Below are 22,124 nucleotides of genomic sequence, written 5' to 3' on the forward strand. Positions count from 1 at the left end.
CCACGTCCCCAGAGCCAGCCTCTGCTGCCCGGTTCCGGTCCGTCGAGGCCCCTCACCTTCACTGACACCGTTTTAGCAGCGCACCCGACCCCAGCGGTTCTTCCTGTGAGTGGTGGGCCCATAGGGACGCCAATATACTGTGAACAAATTGCCATCAGGATTCCTACCCTGTGCAAATTAGGCATAGGCATAGCCTCTGGTATTACATGGAATATATGTCATATTATCAAACATATTTTGTGATGCTAAACAAAATCTAAATAAAATATCAGATGTAGGTAGGTGTTATTTATTCATTTCGAGATTTATCTTCAAAATTATATAGCAATATCATCTCTTTCACTCTCTTATTCAGGACAGTCTGTCATGGATGCCCTACCTGAGTTACATCTGTATACTGGCTGTGATTGCGTCCTTTTGCTCTGGGCCAGGTAAAAATACTGACCTACATTACTAGCTAAGATTTCTTCCTTTGCTTCTTCTCTTTCTTGATTTTATATTTTCCTGCTCTACAATCATCAATGCTCCACCTCCCTTCAAACTGCACTGAAGTAAATACCCAGTTATTTTTTATCCAACTGTGTTATTCATGATTGGCTGCAATTCAGTGAAGTAGTTGTCGAATAATAAATGTGAGTGACCCAATGCTCGTCCTCACTTTCACAACATGTTGCAAAGGGACACCAAGCTGTATTTTCAGTGCTTTTTAAACTTAAACAACTGGTATAAACTAGTGTGTCAGTAGTTAGAATCACAGTTGAAGGTGATGTCATATGTTATTGTACAACTCCTATTAACATATATATATATATATATATACACACACACACACACACACACACACACACACACACACACACACACACACACACACACACACACACAGACACACACACACACACACACACACACACACACACACACAGACTGCAGATGTACAAGGATAGTGTGTGAACAGTGGGTCTTGGTGGGAGGTTGACTTTGATTTTCAAGGTGAGGCTATCGCTGTCATCACACATATACATCTCTTCTGAGTAATAATTGCTCCAGGGAGTGTCCAATGAAGTGCCTTAGTGTATCAGGATGAGATGAGAACAGTGAAGCGGTAGAAAGTGCAGAAAAATTGATGGTGAAGAGAGGGAAAGAGAAGAAAATGCACAGGAGGGAAGACCCCGGTGGTGCTTTGAGCTTGTGGGTGTGTGAATGAGGAGCAACAATTCTTCTTAAGTCATTATACTGGGGAAAACAGTGGCCCAGATATATAAAAGTTTGATGAAAACACAAAAGACTGTCTATAAAAGCATTTGAGTGTTGAGTGTTTGTTGTAATAGTGCTCATAGTTATTAAATTAGACCCTGGATATTTCACACCTTGTATTTTGTTACTTGCAACTATGCATTTTCATCTACCCACCCACCCTGTAGGGATATGATGAATTGTGTTTAACTACAAATAACCTGAGAGATAAAACTGTTAATGTGTGAGATGAGATCACTGTAAATAACCAATGACCTTGAAACGTTTAGAAAAGGCAGTTTCACTTTCCTATTGCCAGCAAACATTTCTCTAATGTATTCAGAGAAGGTACCATGTCAATAATCTTTTAGGTGTAACACTCAGCGTCAATACTATGTGTGCAACCTGCAATTCAGAACCATTAGAATAAATTATTTTAATCATAACAATTTTTTATTTCTTCCTTCTTTCCTGTCTTCATTTCTGTCTATTTTAAGACTCTCCAGCAACTCATAAAACTTTTAGCAAACCTGTTTTTAAGCTAAGATGTGAATATGTTCCTGCAACACTTTCACCATCACTCTCTCTTTCTCCCAGGCCTCCATGTGTTTTGTAAATCCTTTCATACCATACCTACCCATTGGGCATTCTCATTACGTTTACTCAGCTGTGAAACATCTGAATGTCCTTGTGCTCAGCTCCATGCCTTGTCAGATTGTCCATGTTGCCTATTTGTAGTAGTGTTCCATCAGTTTCTGTTACCTACTATTTGACTCCCTGTTGAAGGCGTTCCGTCAGCCTGCTGATATTCTTTGCCTGATCCTGTCTACCTATCATTCATCATCAGCCTCGTTATTGAACTAAGTAAAATGCCCTTTACACCACCTACCCTTTTTCTCTTATCTCAATTGAACTGCTTCCCAATTGCAATTGTGGGAAATGTTGAACAATGAAGAAATTACATAAAATAAAGACAGATTTCACTTCTGTAATGGAAATATAAACAGAGCAGGTGTACTAATCATGATGAAATATGAATCTCTTGTTTGGTTTTGTTTCAGTGGCTTTGATTTAGGTAGTATACTCATGGCTTTTATTGCATTCCATTTAACCAACTGTGCACCTGGGGCCTAATCACAAAACATCTTAAGGTAAAGAGTAGTTCTTAACTTGCTGATTTAGGAGTGACTGTTAATAATAAGGGGCATCCCACTCCTTAATTTAGGACTCCTAGCTTTTTAAGATTAGTGTAAAAAGCAAAGCATTTTAGCACTAAAAGTAGCCTGCCGAGGACTCCTAAGTCACTAAATCAAGAACGACCTAAGAAGGCTGCTGCAGTCAACATTTTGGAGAGATTAAATGATAGCAAGCTTTTAAAAAAGTATCGCCCTAATGGAGATGGCGGTATGAATGTGGTAGTTGGTCAGGGATGCCATCACATAACCAACAAATAAAAAACACCCAATATCACTCGAGATTAAAGTTGTTACAACTTTCCCCTATCGGGCCACAGGAAAAATGCAGCTGTCCAACGCAGATGATCTTGGCATCTCACAGCTGTTGGTCAGGAGGATTTTGCACCAGACGATAAATGCCGTATCCAGACCCTACATAGTGCGGGGATTCAGTCGCTTCCCCATTGAAGTGATTCTATCATTGATTCACTCTTAGGAACTCATTCCCTCTCAGCCAATCACTGTGGGAATAGAAGCTTTGTACATGTCATCCATAGCAACGAGGTCAACCCTACCCTCTAGTCTTATCTTAGGAGTCCGTACGACTCCTTGGTAAAAGTTGGTCTCAGAGGCTTTGTAAGAAATTAATCTTAACTTTTAGTTCTTAGGAGTACTCTTAGCGCTAAGATGCTGGTATTCTCTCTCTTTAGCGTTGACTACTGGTGTCGCTGATGTCCTCTCTTCAAACATCAGGTGTCACGGAATCACATCCCCTCAAAACAACCTGACATATAGAACTGGCCACATTCATTAATTTCAGTTAAATTAAATGACTATATGTCATAAATTCTTAGTTAAAATAAATAACATAAATATGACCTATATATGAATTTAAATAAAAAAATAAAAAATATTCATTTATAATAATAAAATATATAATTATTATCACTTTTACTTCTCTTTTTACCAGAATAAATCAAGTGTAAATCAAATGAAAATTCTCAAATAACTCAAATTAAACCCTTCTAGCATCAATTCTTTAGCTAAAAGGATGAAATAAAGCAATAAAATGAGTTTCTCTCGCCTTTTCCTCACACACACGCACTCACACACACCCGATACACACAATGGCCCTCATTTATCAAACCAACGTACGGCAGAAAAACGTGTGTACGACCATTTCCTAGCAAACTTCGGCATTTATCAATTTGGACGTGAGCGGGAGCTACGATCAAATCTCACGTCTGGTCTGAGATCGTCTACGCACATTTCAGCCTGTGTATTTGCGGTGCAGCTGAAAATAATGAACAAACCTCAGCTGTCATTAAGCATAAGCAGTCACATATAAAGAACGGATCAAAACGGATTCTTAAAACGAATAAAAAAAAATAAAAATTGTGGTTGAAGCAATTGATTGTACTCATGTGCGTCTGAAGGCACCATCCATGAATGATTACGCATTCATCAATCGCAAAAACTACCACTCGATAAATGTACAGGTGATTTGTGAAGCCAAGCTGTCGCTTTTAAACATGGTGGCCAGGTGGCCAGGGGGGGACACACACGATTCTTTTATATTTCAAAACAGCTCGGCTCCAGCACCCTGCGACCCCGACAGGGACAAGCGGTTAAAGATGAATGAATGAATGAAAAGGAAAGCGCACTGTAGAGCCAAAGTCATCTCCTCGGTTGGTGGCTACCCTTGATAAATTGCATTAAATCAAACCGGGTGACAAAGGTTATCCTCTAACGGAATACTTAATAACCCCGCTGGCAAACCAGAGCAGGAGCGCAGGTTCAGCAGTGCGCACACACGCACATGGGTCACAGTGGAGCGTTGCTTCGGGTTGACTGCCTCCATTATTCTTTTCCATACAGCGTTTTTATGGGCCACTTTTATTCCACTCTTAAGACTGACAAGTGCATGGTGCATTTCCCCCTCTTTCTGAATGAATTTGGCAAATGGATTTGGCAAACAATAAGTCTTAGCGTGTTAGATTAATTCACATCATTATCAGCTTTTTTCACTGCATGCAGTATTAAATCTTCAAAATCCTTCGTAACAGTCGTTGGGTGAGAAAAAAAATACTTCAGGCTTTACAAGCACCTTTAAGGGCCTCTGCACCTGAGGGTAATATGTATCGGAGCAGTCACTTCATGATGGATGATGCCGAACCCAGGGAGAAAACCTCTCAGTTGGTAGAGCTGTTATGAGGCAAACTAGCAGACTCGTTTAAAAAATAGTAGAGAAAAATACGACAAGATGTAGGGAAAAATAATAAATGAACAACTAATAAAAATGTAGTCTTGTGAAATGTTTAATGGCTTTCCAAAGAAATTATTTTTCAGCTGTAAATTCCTGGTGTTTTGAATTACTGTATGGTTGGAATGATAGTGAGAGTAAAACATATACGATCCCTGTATCATAGAGTTATCTATTAAAACCACAAAAGGATATATCTGTTATTTCACATTTTTATGGTCAACATAACCAACAACCTATGTACAGGTATTGTTTGTGTAGCCTTTTTCCTCTGTGCAATATAAGTCCACTGTTAATAGAATGTCAAAGTAATAAAAAAAACTTCAAAGACATTTCATGTGACATTTTCCTTGTCATAATGCAGTTGCAGTGTTGTTTCAGAATGAAATACACTAGCTATACTCACTGTGCCTAAATTAAAGTACACAGCCCTATTTCAGGAGTTTTTAGATGTCTTTGGGTACCAGCATTATCCTTCAAGAATTGAATATTGATTTTGATTTTGAAAAGTTTTTGTCCACGTCGACGAAGAAATTAAGGCACAGTTGATTCAGAGTTGCAGTTCAAACAGACTGTGCAGAAGAATGCTTAGAGAGCCAGGAACCAGCCTAAACAACCTGTTAGTGTAGCGGGAGAGCGCTGGCACTGTCTGAGCAGCAAGACGCAGGCATGGAAGAGAGCACTGTGTCAGTGAACACAGTGCACCAGAAGGGGTGAGCAGCTACGAGCCGACGTGCCGGGAGAGCCAAGCCCAACAACCAGTGCCGAAATTGCGGAGGAAAATACCCACATGATGGCGAATGCCCTGCAAAAGGAAAGGACTGTAAAGCATGTGGCAATCTTAATCACTTTGGAAAGCAGTGCCGGTCAAATCAAATTGGAAAACTGAAAGGCTTACACGTGCAACTACATATCAACAAAGACATTTTGTCAGCCACATAGGAGAGTTCCCTTTCACATAATGCAAAAGTTGAAGAGGAGCTGAAAAGGCTTGAGGAGGAAGGTATCACTGAGACAGTCACAGTCCCTAAGACGTTGGTTTCCCTGATCGTTACACCACCCAAGCTTAAGGACCCAGACAAGGTGAGAGTTTGCGTCGACATGAGATAGGCGAACACGCCATCCAGCGTGAACAACACATCAACCCCACCATCAATGATATAATCCACAAGTTAAATGGAGCTACAGTTTTCTCTAAACTAGACCTGGGATCCAGAACATGCCGGAGCACTACAGACTATCAAGGACAGCCTGACAAGCAACACAGTGATGTCATACTGTGATCCAGATAAAGACACAGAGCTTGTGGTAGATACCAGCCCGGTTGGCCACAGTGCCATTCTCTACTAAAAGAATAAGTCAGGGGAGAGGCGCACCATAGCATATGCCAGCCGTGCTCTCAGTGATGTAAAGAGACGCTGCTCACAGACTGAAAAGGAAGTGTTGGCCATCGTGTGGAGTTGTGAACACTTCCACTTGTATCTGTATGGCAACCCATTCACTCTCATTACAGACCATAAAGCTCTGGAGCACATATGGAACAACCCTCGTTCAAAACCACCAGCGAGGATTGAGAGATGGGGACTGAGGCTACAGCCATATGACCTCAGAGTGGAATACAGGAAAGGAGCAGAAAATCCTGCTGACTACATATCCCGTCAGCCCATCCAGCTGCATGCAGGTGAGAACACAAGAGCAGTGAAGGTAGCAGAGGAGTATGTCAATTTTGTGGCACAGCATGCTGCACCCAAAGCCTGACTCTTGTGGAAATAAAGGAGGAAACACACAAAGATCCAATCCTGCAGAAAGTCAGATTCCCTAGCATTGATCAGAAAGCTGAATCCATTGTTAAGAACTGTTTAGCCAACACACCGGCCACACACTCAGAATGTCCAACTGCCAGAGGCCCCCTGGCATAATATATGCTCTGATTTCTATGGCCCATTTCAGACAGGTGAATACCTCAGTTGTTGAGATGGTGAGATCTTTCTCAGCCAACACAATCATCCCTGTCTTGGACAAAGTGTTTGACATTCCCAGAGTTCTGCAAACAGATAATGGCCCCCCTTTTAACGGTCAACGGTTTTCTAAGTTTGCAGCACACAGCAGCAAAGAAAATGGTGCTGGCAACAACCGACTGGTAGACGATCTAGATACATCTTGATGCACATGTTGATGGATCTCGGCTTCCTCAGGAAGTAGAGTCTGCTCATCCCCTCTTGCATACAGCCTCTGTGTTAGATTTCCAGTTCAGTCTGTTGTCGATCACCACCCCCAAGTATTTGTAGTCCTCCACCTCCTCCACCACCTCTCCCCTGATCCGTGGTGGCTGTGAAGGCATCCTCTTCTTCCAGCCGAAGTCGATCACCATCTCTCTGGTCTTGTTGACGTTCAGCCTCAGGTGATTCTGTTCAGACCACTCTACAAAGTTGTCTACCAGTGTCCTGTACTCACCCTCATCCCCTCCCTTTACACACCCGACAACAGCTGCGTCGTCAGAAAACTTCTGCAGGTGACATGACTCAGTGTTGTACTGAAAGTCAGTGGTGTATAAGGTGAAGAGGAAGGGTGAAAGCATAGTTCCCTGTGGAGCTCCTGTATCACTGACCACCACTTTAGACAGGACACTGCCCAGATTGACAAACTGTGGCCTACCTGTCAAGTGGTCAGTAATCCAGGAGATCATCGAGTCGTCAACACCCACCACCCGCAGCTTCTCACCCGTAAGCAGAGTCTGAATGGTGTTGAAAGCCCTTGAGAAATCAAAGAAAGTGATCCTCACAATACCTCCCCCACCATCCAGATGCATATGGGCTTGTTGCAGCAAGTAGATGACAGCATCATCCACTCCTTGTTTGGGGGGCAGGTGGAGAGGTGTTGTACAAGAGAATGCTGGGAAGAGGGTCAAGCCATTGGGGACAGTGAGAGTGTGTGGGGGGTTGGGGGTATTGATGGGGCAACAGGAGGTGAGCTAAACCTGTTGAAAAACTGGTTATACGCTCACAGATTTAATGTGCTTCATTCCTGCCCACACATCCCTCACACTGTTCTGTCAGAGCTTGGCCTCTGCTCCTCTCTGTCTCCTGTCCTGAAAGCCCTCTTCTTCTTGTTCAGGAGGGCCTTCAGGTCACTGGTAATCCAGGGCTTGCTATTGGAGAAGCATTTCATTGGTCAAGGTATTGTTGCTTGCGAAGAAGATACCGGAAGACAACAAAGCAGCATGGAGGGCAGTGACGCTGACAGTACTTACAGGTCACGGGCGGTACATCTTCTAGCAGCAATGAAACTACTCCTCCAAAAAAAGGAGAAAAGAAAGCAAAAATACAGAGAGGAATGGTTAGAAGGAAAAACATGGGTGGAAAAAATGCACAATACCATTTTCAAAGCGCACTGCGCTGTGTGCTGGCAGACTTTTTCCATAGCCCATGGTGAAATAATACCTAAAGTGACAGGCTTCTGGAGGTGGGCAGTGGGCACACGAGAAACATAAGAGACACCAAAACTAGGGGAACCCTAGACCAATTTATAGTCCAATTTTATTGTATGTAAATAATGATTTTAACCCTCTGGTTAAGGTTAATATGGGAAAGTACAACGAATGTCTGAATTGTATGGAGAAATATATAACAATATTATTTTCTGTGTAATAAGCAAGTACAATTACTAGATGAGTACATTAAGTAGATACATAATACATCAAACTAATACATAGATGAATAACAATAATGAATAATAATTTTAGTTTTAGACAAACAGCTCCTTGCTGCAGCAAGAGCTCAGAAGTACAGATGGAAAAATAAATACACCGACTACAACTGTAGGCTACAATCATGGTCTTTGAGGCACAAGTGTTTTTTGTTTACAAGTTTTACTCAGACTTTATGTTTGCACTTTTCTTGTTGCATTAATTGTGTGCTATGTTCTGTTCTGTGTTGTTTTATATTAATTTATACAGTTTTAAGTTGGGCAGGAAAGATATTTATTTTATTCTGTTAAATTTTGTTATTTTGTATAAAGAAATGCTGATAATTATTTATTTTCTATGTGTTTACATCACTCAAATATGCATCTAATCCAATTCAGGATTGAGTCAAATAGTAAAAAAAAAAAATCGCTTCACGTATTGTATACAAAATAGATTCACTATGCCAGGAAAAATGAAGCCAATAAGGTGTCCCTTTTTTTTTTCTTCAGGAAGTTGGCAACCCTAGTCTCCGGGCAGCAGCACAGTGTAGGTTCTTTAGGTTAATTGGATCAAAAGTGTGACTATCAAATGAAATATTTGAAAAAGAAAATGAATAAAGAAAAATTACTAAAAATGAATAACTTTATATAATTTATTATTATAATTTAACTTAATAATTTATTAAAAACTTCACACAGTGAACCAAATAAATGTAGGGCCTTGACTCACGTTCAGAATATGAGATTGAGTATTCTCAATAAACTTATTATTAATCAAGTAAATATTTGCTATCACCAATAATTATCAAAGATAATAATAAAAATACTCTTGTTAAACCAGAGTTCCTCGGGGCACCACCGTCATAGACTGAGTGACAACTAATATAAAAGTCTCATTAAATATAATAAACTACTAGGAGAGGAAAAGACAGCTATAAGAGGAAGCTGGAGGAGCGGCTAAAGGGGAGCAACGCCAGGGAGGTCTGGAGAGGCCTGAAAACCATCTCTGGCAACTCCAAGGACAGTGGGAGGGGCCCTGTATCAGGTGATCAGGTCTTGGCGAATGAGCTGAACCAGTTCTTCACCAGATTCGATGGCGACACGTTTCCCTCCCCCTCATGCTCCCCCTCGCCCCCTTCTCCACAGCAGCTGTCCTGGTCGGCTCCCCCATTCCATCCCACTGCCTCTCCAACAGCAACAACTACACCATCCTCACTCCAAGTCTGGTTCCACAACACCGACGCCCTGTACAAGAAGGGCCAGAGTCGCCTCCATCTACTGAGGCGACTGAGGTCTTTTGGAGTGTGCAGGGCACTTCTGAGGACCTTCTATGACTCTGTGGTAGCGTCTGCTATCTTTTATGCGGTGGTCTGCTGGGGCTGTGGAAGCTCAGAGAGGGACAGGAAGAGACTAAACAGACTGATCAGAAGAGCTGGCTCAGTCCTAGACTGTTCCCTGGATTCCATTGAGGAGGTGGGTGAGAGGAGGATGTTATCCAAACTAACATCGATCATGGACAACACCTCTCACCCCCTCCATGACACTGTGGGTGCCTTAAGCAGCTCCTTCAGCCACAGACTGCTGCATCCGAGATGCAAAAAAGAACGCTTCCGCAGGTCGTTCATCCCGACCGCAGTCAGACTGCACAATAATAATTTGTAATGATTGTTATGTTTATTTTGTCAATTCACCCATGTGCAATTACACTTCCACATCATCACAAGTCACTTTTGTAATGCATATTTGTAACATCTGTACTTAGTATTTCCATCCACTGTAGTTTTTCCACTTCATATTTATGACACATAGTGTAAATTGTTGTATATTGTATATAGTATATTTTCTATTCTTATTTTTTATTTTTATCTTCTATTTTATTTTAATTATCTTTGTTTACCTTATGTAAACTAAGGGTCTGTGTTGTCTGTGTCTGTGTTGTAAGCTACTGCTCATGTGAATTTCCCCGCTGTGGGATCAATAAAGTCTATTCTATTCTATTCTATTCTATTCTAATTAAGGTTTGAACACCAATAAATGTAATAGTTTAAACGGTTGGAGGATTTAAAAGTTATTTTCTTAGTAGAGGCTGGCTCATTCATCTTTGTGTAATATTAAATAAACAGACATATGGTAAACACAAACACTTATTAACAAATTAATAAATGCAACAAACAAAACACAATAAACTAACTAAAGCTAACAGCAAATGTATTTGTGTGTGTGTGTGTGTGTGTGTGTGCGTGTGTGTGTGTGTGTGTGTGTGTGTGTGTGTGTGTGTGTGTGTGTGTGTGTGTGTGCGTGTGTGTGAGAATAAGAGGAGAGGCGTGGGGCTTGGACCCCTGCAGAGATGGTGTGAACATTTAAGTTACACAAAAGCCAGCAGGCTGAAGACCGCAGAAGTTATAAATCAGGTTATAACAAAGTTACAGTTCTGCTTAGCCGTTCATACATTCTTATAACATGTAGTAATGCCCAGTTGGTGATTAGTTACCAGTCCATGAGATGGGAAAGATAAGTTGTGTTGCTTCGATGCCAGTGGCTCGTCCTGGTTGTTTGCTCTTAGACAAAAGAGGAATCAGATCACTCTTTGTTCTGTTCAGTTGGGTTGGTAACTGGTTGGTTAACCTGGCTGATGATCCTACCCCATACAGGCCATGTTCAGGGCTTAGGGACAGCTGGCAGCCGGTCCCTGGATCCCGCAGAAGAGTGTTGAGTGGAGTGTGGAGATTCGAAGAAAGAGTCCAAGAAAGACAGAGACCAGGAGGTGTCCTACAGTTTTATTGGCATGATGGTGATGTCATCCCCAGAGGTCAGGTCAGCCAATGGACTAACAGTTTGGGGGTCCCTTAGAGAGTTCACACCTGGGTGTGACCTGTTCAGGGAGAGTTGCATGGCAGGCCTTTGTCTGTGATCATGCCCTCAGGGACAAAGGCTGCCAGGCTTTTGGGCCAAGTCTTTCCCTTTGTTTGATCAGGCTGAGGCCTTCTCATAATCAAACTGAAAGTTCACGTTAATCCAGAAATTAATAATCATCTTTGGGACGCCGGTTGCACCTACAACAGGCTTACACAGCGCAATCAGCTGTTCATGTGTTTAAAACAATGCCCCCCCTACTACCTGCAAGGTTCTCTGTTACAAAAATTCAAAACGTTTATGCACAGAATTCTATTCATTTGACAAAACAAACGAAAAGACTGAACCAACAAATAACAAAGTTAAAAAAACACAATGGGAGCTGCTGCTACAAGCTGCTGCCTGAGGCAACGCCAGAGAAGACAGGACATAGTACAGATGTATTTTTGCCTGCAACCTCTCAGTAAACGTCACTTTCTGAACACTCGGCCTGGTCATTGACACATGTAGCGGGAATACTACAGTTCCAAAACCCTATGTCTGGATAGATGTGGCTCTGGATTTCGAGGCTATTTGTAACCCCCTTTCACACATAAAGTGCGACCCTGAAATTATCTGTATTGCCTGCACATTGTCCGCATTAAGTCCGTGACATATGGAAGTCACAGTAATAGTTTTTACACTGCAGCAGTGAAATTCTGATTCTGGCATCAGCTGAAGTAACATTAATTACCCTATAACACCTGCTCTGTTACACCTATACATTTCTCTCACATTTTTTTCTTGGTTCAAAGCGAAGGTCTGTACAGTATGTATATTTTGGCATGCATAGCACTTCAAATTGGCATGCAGCTGCTGGAGCTGCAGATCGGACATTTTAAGCACATTTTCTGATGGTTTGAGTCAGATGATTGACAGGTGGAACTACTGTCAAACAGCAGAACTAGTTAGGAGTACCCATGGTGCAGGTATGTCTAGCAAATGTAAATTGGTATATTTTACTGTATATGTCCCTGAAGCTAACCAAGTGGTATGGAGATCATACTTTTAAAGGCCAACAATAGTTATGTTACAGTTGAATTTTTGATCCTCTAAATTCAGAAATGGAAATAGTAGGACGTACCCTCTATTTTCATTTCTGAATTTAGAGGATCAAAAATTTGCTTTCCAAAGTTCTTATAGAGTATAATTAGCCGACAGTTTAGAAACTTTAAACCATGAAACACATTTTCATTTAAAACAAAGAAATCAAAACAGTTTTCTTTTATAACTCAACTCACAGGTTCTTAGCTCAGTTTCTTCTTCTTCCTTAGCAGCCTGACACTGTCTGCTACTTTTCCCCATACATTCATCACACAGTTCATGGAAATTGTTGATTCTCTTTTTCTGACTATCCCGTTGAGCGTGTCAGATTCTGCCAGCTTGTCAAACCACAGAAACAACACTCCCCAAGCTTTTTCACAACCCTTATAATGCTGGTGTCTATATAAGAAGAACTAACAAGACCAGATATAATAAACAAACTAACAAGACCAGATAGGGCTTCGTGTCTGCAGTCTGCATGAGTGGGATGACAGATTGCATTTTAATAAGCATTGGATATTTCTAACAACTGGAGCTGTCAATATAGAAGGAATCACACTTGACAGGAGTCAATTAATATCGGCCTCCTGAAAAGTGAAAAGTGACAGAAATATTTTCTCAGTGGATTACCTATGCGTCAATGGCTGTATAGCATCAACATAGGGCAGGTTGTAACAGAGACCGACACTTCCACAAAGATGCACTGGTTCGTTATTCTTTAGTTTGAGACCAGAAAATTTCCCCCATGGGACAGAGGTTTCTTTAAGTGGCTGTAACAAACTGTGTAGGATCCATTAATCCATCAGTCTTTCACAGCGAGGATGTGACCAAAACACTGGAGTGTGATCTCCTTCCATATGTTTGCTTCTCATTATTGAGAAACAGACGGGGTTTTTTTCTGTTTTTTTTCTTTGGTGTCATTTCATTCTAGAGATGAAGATGGGGACTTCTTCTAATGTAATGTTCTGTTTTAGTGCCATGGTGTAAATTCACAATAATTAACATCCTGTCAACGGTCTTCCCATCTATGATGTTATTGATCACCTGTCATCAACAGGTGTGGAATAGTTGCTAATGATCTGCTTCTGAACATTTGATGCACCCAGCGTGGGTTTGAGTTAAAATTTTACATCCTAATGTATTCACCAACGACATGTGATTATTAGGGCAGTATAATTCTGTGGTAGCCATTTCACAGAAGGAAGCAATATACATGGCTTGTGTCTCACTCAACACTTGATGCAGCTTCATCATAATTTATGGTTCAGCAGATCTTGATGACAGCATTGACTCAATTGCAGTAGCAAGTTGTTGCTCCACAGTTTGAATTATTTGGATTTAAATCTCGACCCTTATTCCTCAGTAGAGTGTGAGTGTGTGTTTAGTCTGCTTTGTTTGGCAATCTGACACTTTCATCAAGGTGTGGTACTTTCAGATTTGATCACAATTGGAGCATTCTTATTTCACAGTTGAAAAATTATAATAATTAATCCTGATGACTCACTTGTCAAATAAACCAGAGATTTGACTGTTGCCTAGCATGACAATAAACTTCACACCCATGCTGCCACCCCTCACACTTAACACCTAAATCTGTGGTTTGTCGTGAGCCTGTGCAGTTTCCTGTTAGTTGATTTTCCAGCATTACAAATGCTCATATCCTCCCGTACTTTGTGTATGGTACAAACCCTTCTCTCCTCATTTTTTTTATCCTTGTCTCCCTTATGTCGCCCATTAGTGAGACTGTTTTGTAATGCAAAAAAATCAGCCTTTCTGTTCTCCAGTAATAAAGCAAGGGTGAGGGATCAATGGAAGCTGAAATCAAACAGCCTTGACAGGCAATAAAGAAAGTGTGACAATAGAAAATTCTAACTTTGAGCAGTGTCGAAAAATGCAAGACTGATATTGCGGTCAGCCGTGTCAGTAAAACATTAGTAAATGAAAATACATACATACATTTGTGGTCAAATATTCTTTGAACTTGGGTCTTGTGTCCACATTGCAGGGTTTTTTGTGAGCGGCCTTTTTTGTGCAGTTCAGGTTGAAAATATGTGTTACTGTAGCTCCTGTTCAGGAATCTATTAAGAGAAAGAAAAGCCCTTTTGTGCATTTTTCTGATAAGTGTTGTGTTTTCAACACCCTACACCAGGGCCTGGCCGATATGGGATTTTTTAAAACCGTACGGATTTAAGAGTTAAAATTTCCCTGGTTACCAATATGGTGGCTGACAGGGAATTTTTGAGCTGAAAATAGGCCTTTTGTACGTGGATTTTGCAAATATCACTCTGCAAAGATGAATAAAATAAAATAGCAAACTAATTATAAATCAGTACTGTAAAGGAGTTTCACAAGACCTTCAGGTCACGAGACGAGAAGATACAAGATAGTGAGTCCACGAGATGAGACAAGATTTTAACACTATTTTTAATTTTCAGTAATTTCTTTACAGGAGCGGTTTATTTTAGCAGAGAGATCTGGTTGTGCTGCAGGTGTCTTTGCATAGTGTTCGTGTTAGCCATGGTGTAGCCTACAGTACTCACCCCGGTAAAGTATAACCCCCGCAGTCACTGCCCCGCCGTCCAAAAGGGCCCCGTCTGCCAACATAGGCTACAGTGTGTGAATAAGCATTGTATGGACCACCACTTGCTCATCTCACAAAACAGACAGTTTCCAAATATATCGACCCACACCCGCATTTTCTCTCGCTGTATAGGCCTATGTGTTTTGAACATATTAATCTTATCTACATTGACTGATCAGCTCAGTCTGTGTGCATCTGTGAAAATGTTACCCTTCTCGCACTGCCCTGGGAAATACAATCAATGAATCAGTTAAACACTGTTGATTTCTGCCCATGGAGCCGACATGAAAACTATTTTGGGTTAGTAAATTTTTGTCAGTCAGCTGGTGATGGCAGGTTATCTAGCCGCTGTCACTCAGCTGCTGACAGACAGAAGAGACCAAACCGTCGTCCCAACTCGTCACATACGGAGGCTTCGGATATTTCAGGTTGGATGAGCAGTACGTGCCGCCACTGTGACTACAACTTGTTGCATGATGTTAAAGAAGCTACGGGGCTCAAATGTTGCGTGTTTGTTTAATGGTGCTGATGGCACTATGTTCTTACAGTTCTCACTGCTTACATATTGTTCCTGTCTTATCTGTCACTCTGTTGCCCTTTAGCCACATATGTATTGATATCACAAGGCATCTTTTCACTGTGATGAGAAATATCATCACATTTTAATATTGCAAGATCTTATGGGAAGATATCTCGTCACACCTCTAGTACCGTATGTTCAGTATCAGTCAGCTGCTGACCACGCTCTGCTTGACCTGGCTAAAGTTAATGTCTTTCTGCCAGAAAATAATGATATGTGGACACATGCCCTTAGTTATCCTGAGAAGCATCACTTTCATCTGTCTCTGGAAGACAAGAGTATTTTTGGTACGTGCATAAGCAGTACAGTGATTAAGTTAAGGCTTGGGACAGATTCATGTCTATCAAGATTAAGATGAGGAACACCTTTTCAATTGCATTCTGATCAGAATTTAAACAAAATACATTTACTCACTTCAGAAGCAAACACATCTGGTGTTTTTGAATATCATTAGTGAGATAAAATGCAAATGGTATTCTTTTGTAAACTATGGAGACACGCTGCCTGGAGTTTAATATTTAAAAGCAACTGAAGCACTCAATATAGATACACATTGTTCAGTGATAATTGGTGTCAAATCACACTGCACCCTTCACTGTCCTAATGTAAATTGTGCATTAACATAGAAAATGGCTTGGTTCAGACCGTTTACAGGGAGACCACAAGATAAAAATGTGCCCCTTGTCTGCCCCTCCCCCTTTAAATTCCCTTTTTTCATCAAAATATGTGTCCAATATTTAAATAAAATACTTATACACTAATATAAATAAGTACTTAATTGGTTCTGATAGTTAATTGATGTTTGCTAATTAATTCAAGATGCAGGTCAGCTATTCAAACAAACAATTTAATGCTGCCTCTCACTCACAAACAGTAAAGTATTCCCATGTTGAGCATTTTCAATCAGCTCTTAAAGCTGCATTAAACTGCAGTTCGACCGGATCTGCAGTGTTTGATTTGTTTCTTGCACATTACAGGGAGTCATTTGAAATATCATTAGTCTTGCATTACAAGACCTTTCTCCACAGTACTGTGTCAGCACTAGAGTATGGTCTGACTCCATTAGTGAACACACACACATATATATATATATATATAGTTATAGGTTGAAAAAGCGAGACGTTTGTATTTCATTAAACCAATCGCAATTGTCTCGGGTGGCACTAAGCCTTGCATGCAAGTGTCTATGCAAAATAAAAAGCAGAGATAGCGGAAATTAAGGGAAATGTGGGGCCAGAATCTAATGGCAGGCATTGTACCCACACAGGTTGTCCTCATTCACTGTTCATACATATAACTACAAAAAGTAATGCACTATAATTTGTATGTGTCAGGCAGGAATGAGGACTCAGATGCGGAGGTTCACGGATCAAAACTGAATTTATTCCTTGACAACAAGAACGTGGCACAGAGCAAAAAGGCCACAAACAAAAACTCACTCCGCACAGGAGGAAAAAACAATTATCTAAGTCAATAAACAAAGTACAAAACAAAGTCGCTCCGTCCAGGAGGAAAAAACAAAAGGCAAAGTTAACAAATTAATCTCTAAACTATGACGCTCCATACAGGAGGAATGACAAAAAACAAAGTGAACAAAATAAGTAATTAATCAAGGAATACAAACACCTGAACATGAAAACATGAACCCAATGGCACGAACAAGACTGTGGAAAATTGTAATGTATTTATAACAGTAGAAAATTCCTCCAGAGCAATGGAGGAAATAAAATCTTCGTAGGGTGGCAGGTCAGGGTGGTGGATGTGTCCTAAAACACAGGACTTTCATCTGGTGGACTAATGTTTTCTTTCCGGTGGTGTTCCGTAAGTACTAAGCTAAACCCCAGCCTTTTGCCCATCCCAAGTCATTTTGATGCCCTAATTGTCACCTTTTGTTGCCTAAACTTGACAGTAGAAAATCCCACGATATACTCACTTGCAGTCAGTCCTCTGCAGTAGTACAGAGACGGAGTGGAGACCATGAAGTGCTGACCAATAGAGCAGACTGGGCTTTTCGGGAGGGGGGCTTAAAAGGGACAGGAGCTGCAACAAAATGTCTCAGACAGAGGGTGAATACAGGTGCAGCAGCCATGAGCATTATGAGAAAAATGCTAAATGGGCTTTGATGGGCACCAGATGAAGTCCAAGCTGCTGTGGTTTTGCAGTCATTGCGTACAAAGCATGGTTGAGAAGACCCTGTAGTCTTATCATATAGCTGGATGGCATACTCAATCAATTAATCTAGGAAGAGAAAAGACCAGGTGACAGAAAGATCCAGAGTGGGTTACAAAGCGCTGACAGACAGGTCATAGAAGATAAGACAGTTGACCATTGAACAAGATAAATCACCTTTCAGCTGGGAATTTGGAAACAAACACACGTTGAGCAGCCAGACTTGCTGTTGTGAAAGTTAGCCCTGACATGAGTGGCATCTGCTGCTTTTTAGGATCCATCCGTCATCCATCATCTTCAACTGCCTGTCCCTAACGGGGTTGCGGGGGTCTGGAGCCAATCCCAGCTGACATTTGGGGTGAGGCAGGGTACACCCTGGACAGGACGACAGTCCATTGCAGGGCACATAGAGACAAACGGAGACAGACAACTATTCACTCTCACATTCAAACCTGTAGGCAATTTTTAGAGTCATTAATAAACCTAACACGTGCTATCTTTGGACTGTGAGAGGACGCGAGAACCCGGAGAGAACCCATGTGGACACTGGAGGAACATGCAAACTCCACAAAGAAGGGCTCCAGATTTAAACCAGGAACCCTCTTGCTGTGAGGCGACTGCTTTCTAGGATCCACAAGCAAAATATACATAGAGAGAGGTGATGAGAGGAGACTCAAGCAAAGGTGAAATTTAATGATGTGTGGCAGCCAGTATTATATCAAGATTTAATAAAAAGAAAAGAAATGAGGGAAACAAATAAAGGCTGATGGATTAATAGTTTGTGAGAGATGAAGTGGTCTCTGAACATATGAATTTATTCATCCTCGTGTTTACCACCTCATTTAGTGAATATCTGTTAATTATTTTATCTTTATACTATACATACATTTTACTATTTGATATTCCTGTCTTGCCATGCTGTATGTGGTTTGAATAATCTGTCATTTGTATTTATGACTGAAAATATCATTCACCTATTTTAATTTGCACTTCGCTACATTAATGTTTAGCTTTAAAATGTACTTTTCAGTTGTCCCTGGTTTGATTACTTTCCACGTATAATTGCTGAGGAGCAGAGTCCTGAGTCGTTGTCAGTCCCTACCTAGTTTCCCTATCAAATATTGCTGTGCTTCCAGGATGTTCTCCTGTGAGAATGACTTATGGAACCTTGTTAACACAGACCCCTGCAGAGAAATAGCAAGAAATAATGTTTTCTTCACACACTTTTTATGACTGTGACATTGATCTTCTGCCACAAGTCTGCTCCTCCACAGGGAAGGATTTATTCTCCTTAGGGTCCTGAAACATTCGCTATGGAAGAGCACACTTGAAATGTCCTTCCTTCTGGATTCATCCCTCCCTCTGGTTTACCAGCTGGAGCAGGGTTTGTTTTCTCTGGTCTGGTATTGAATGTCAGCTTTCAACATCACAGTCAAGAACTGTAATCGCCTTACTGTGCTGACCTAATGAAGATCTTAATAGTGCCACTTTTCAGCAGACTAGACTTTAGGAACAGCTACAAACATTTTTATATTTGAAAAGAGCTTGAAACCTTTACAACAACAAAAAAGGGGTGTAATGGTAACACAACTGTAACTGTAACATTTATGAACTCTGGTTGGTATGTGCATCAATCTACATACCTTGTATTCTGCATGCGGCTGCATACACCAGACTGGGACTGGTCTTGTGACAGTTCGACACAAATACACAAATTATTACAGCCCTAAGACACTAAAGCCATTTTTCAGTAGGGAGGGTATACTCACACAGACCTGAACTACCACCTTTAAGATGTACTGAAATGGTGTGAATGGTTTTCAACTACACAGTGAGGTAAAATAAATCATCTCCAGCCCCCCCGCGACCCCGACAGGGACGAGCAGTTGAAGATGAATGAATGACCTTCCGGTTCCAGCGCTGTGTCGAGCGGCAGCCAGCAACAGTTGCTCTCTCTCTTTTCCGCACTATTAACTATTTATCTTATTGACTGTCTTTTTTATTAGTGCTTTTTTCCTGTAAGTCGTCGTGCTAACCTAAGCCAACTATGTTTGTGAACTTTGTTACATGTTTTTTGTCCATTTGTCTCATTCTTGGGACTATTTTTGCCGACCGCGTCTCCGTCTGGACGCAACAATGCGGCTGCTTCATTTATTTATACCCGTGAACAGCTGTTGTCACTAACACCAACGGCACTGATGCGGGAGAGGCCTGAAATCCCCACAGAACTGAGGAGAAAGTACAGGATGTAAGGCTGGACGTAAACACCGGGATAAGAAGAGTAGATATAAACCATCTCTCCCTTCCATCACCATGGGGAACGTAAGCTCGCTGGCTAATAAGATGGATGAGCTGGCGGGCCTGGTGAGGACTCAGTTGATGTATCGTGTGAGCAGTGTGCTGTGTTTCACGGAGACATGGCTCCACGAGGACATCCCGGACTCTAACGTAACTGTGGGCGGCTTTCAGACTGTTCGGGCGGACAGGAGTCACCATGAGAGTGGCAAGAGGAAAGGTGGGTGACTTGCTATTCTTATTAACATCAAGTGGTGTCATCCTGGACACGCTACTGTAAAAGTGCGTGTGTGCAGCCTGGACATTGAGCTGCTTGCCGTGAGTCTGCGGCCATACTATCTGCCGAGGGAGTTTTCACACATGATCGCCCTGGTTGTTTACATTCCTCCGACTGCAAACAAGCATTCATTGCAATATCTGGGGACTTCAACCACATCACTCTAGTTGCAACACTGCCACTTTCAAGCAGTTTGTGGACTGTCCCACCAGGGAAAACAAGGCACTGGACCAACTGTATGCTAATGTTAAGGAGGCTTACAGCTCCACTGCCCTTCCTCCTCTTGGAAGATCGGACAACAACCTCATCCACCTGCAGCCCCTGTATAAGCCCCAAGTCCAGCGGCTTCCTGTGACCACCAGAACTGTGAGGAGATGGTCACAGGAGACCGATGAAGTTTTACAGGGCTGCTTCGAACTTACAGACTGGGATTTGCTCTGTGATTCACATGGAGAGGATCTTGATGATCTCACGGACTGCATTACAGAGTACATCAATTTCTTTGAGGACAGCGTTGTTTCTACAGTGACTGTACGCTGTTTCCCCAATAACAAGCCGTGGGTCACCAGAGACATCAATGTCCTGCTGAAAGAGAAGAAGAGGGCCTTCAGAGATGGGGACAGAGAGCAGATGAAGCAGGTCCAGAGGGAGCTTAAGGAGAGGATTCGAGAGGGCAAAGACACCTGCAGGAGGAAGCTGGAGCACAAACTCCAGCAGAATAATTTAAAGGACGTGTGGAGCGGCATGAGGAGCATCACTGGCTACAAACCATCTGGTAGCCAGACAGTAGCAGGTGGTACTGAACGTGCCAATGAGCTGAATCTGTTCTTCAACAGATTTGATGAAAGGGCTCAGGACCGAGCAGAGTCATCTCTATTTCCTGAGGAGGCTCCGGTCATTCAATATATGTAACACCATGCTGAGGATGTTCTACCAGTCGGTGGTAGCCAGTGCCATCTTCATTGTTGTTGTGTGCTGGGGCAGCAGACTGAGGGCAGCAGATGCCAAGAGGATCAGTGAGATCATCAGGAAGACTGGCTCCGCCCTGGGGGTCCAGCTGGACTCTTTGGTGGCGGTGTCTCTCCACCAGCTGCTGACCTCGAGCAGAAGCACCTTCAGCCACAGACTCATTCTCCCCCGGTGTAACACTGAACTGAGGAAGTCTTTTCTTCCGGTGGCCATCAAACTGTAGAATCCCCCCCCCCCCCCCCTCTCTCCCTGTCAGGTAAGGAACAGTGGAGATACTGTGTCCTGAGCAAATGTCACTTTGTCACTTTATATCATCACTACATCACTTTATTTAGTTGTATTGTAACTTATTTCAGTAAGGAATGCTGCTACACTTTACTGTACTTTAATAAAGCTTCTTGAATCTTGAATCTTGAATGAACAGTTATTCTGGTTCACACCAACCCCTGTTGAACCTGCCCTAACAGCTAATTCTTCACTGCAACACTGCTAAACAAGTTATTCTCTCTGCACCTACTTTGAATGTTATCCCTCCATTAAATGGCCGTAATCAGTGGTTATCAGCATTAAAGATATGTGTTACAAGGGGTCTGCTGAACCTACCAGTAGGTTCAGAAGTTACCATTAATACCCCTTGCCATCACCTTTTAACGGTTTGGGAGTTGGGTTGTGAATTCAAACAAATCGAACATTACTTGGTTAAGTGTAGTCAATAAAACTGCATGGTTAGGTTTAGGCATTAAAACTATGTGGTTGGGTTTAGGTATTAAAACTACATTGTTAGGTTTAGGTATTAAAATTATGTGGCTATGAAAAGATCATGGTTTGGGTTAAAATACATAGGAATGTAGTGTAAGAAAGTTGAGTTGAAAAGTAATTGTAATTGTTTCTCCTGTGTGAGTCCTGTGTATGTCTGACCCACCCGCCACCACAACCATCCACCATCTTTTGATACTTCC

At 41.7% G+C, this 22,124-nt stretch overlaps 1 protein-coding gene across 1 annotated transcript in view; it reads left to right on the plus strand.

Moving 5' to 3' along the window:
* slc2a9l2 (solute carrier family 2 member 9, like 2) overlaps nt 1–22,124 on the plus strand; it is a gene marked incomplete at its 3' end in the record, with an annotated part of 127,137 nt that overhangs the window by 68,314 nt on the left and 36,699 nt on the right. The window contains exon 11 of the mRNA XM_083939221.1: nt 356–431. Coding sequence (XP_083795347.1) covers nt 356–431 — 76 coding nt within the window. The remainder of the gene's footprint in view (nt 1–355; nt 432–22,124) is intronic.

Source organism: Echiichthys vipera, assembly GCF_963691815.1.
Source record: "Echiichthys vipera genome assembly, chromosome: X".
Taxonomy (NCBI): Eukaryota; Metazoa; Chordata; class Actinopteri; order Perciformes; family Trachinidae; genus Echiichthys; species Echiichthys vipera.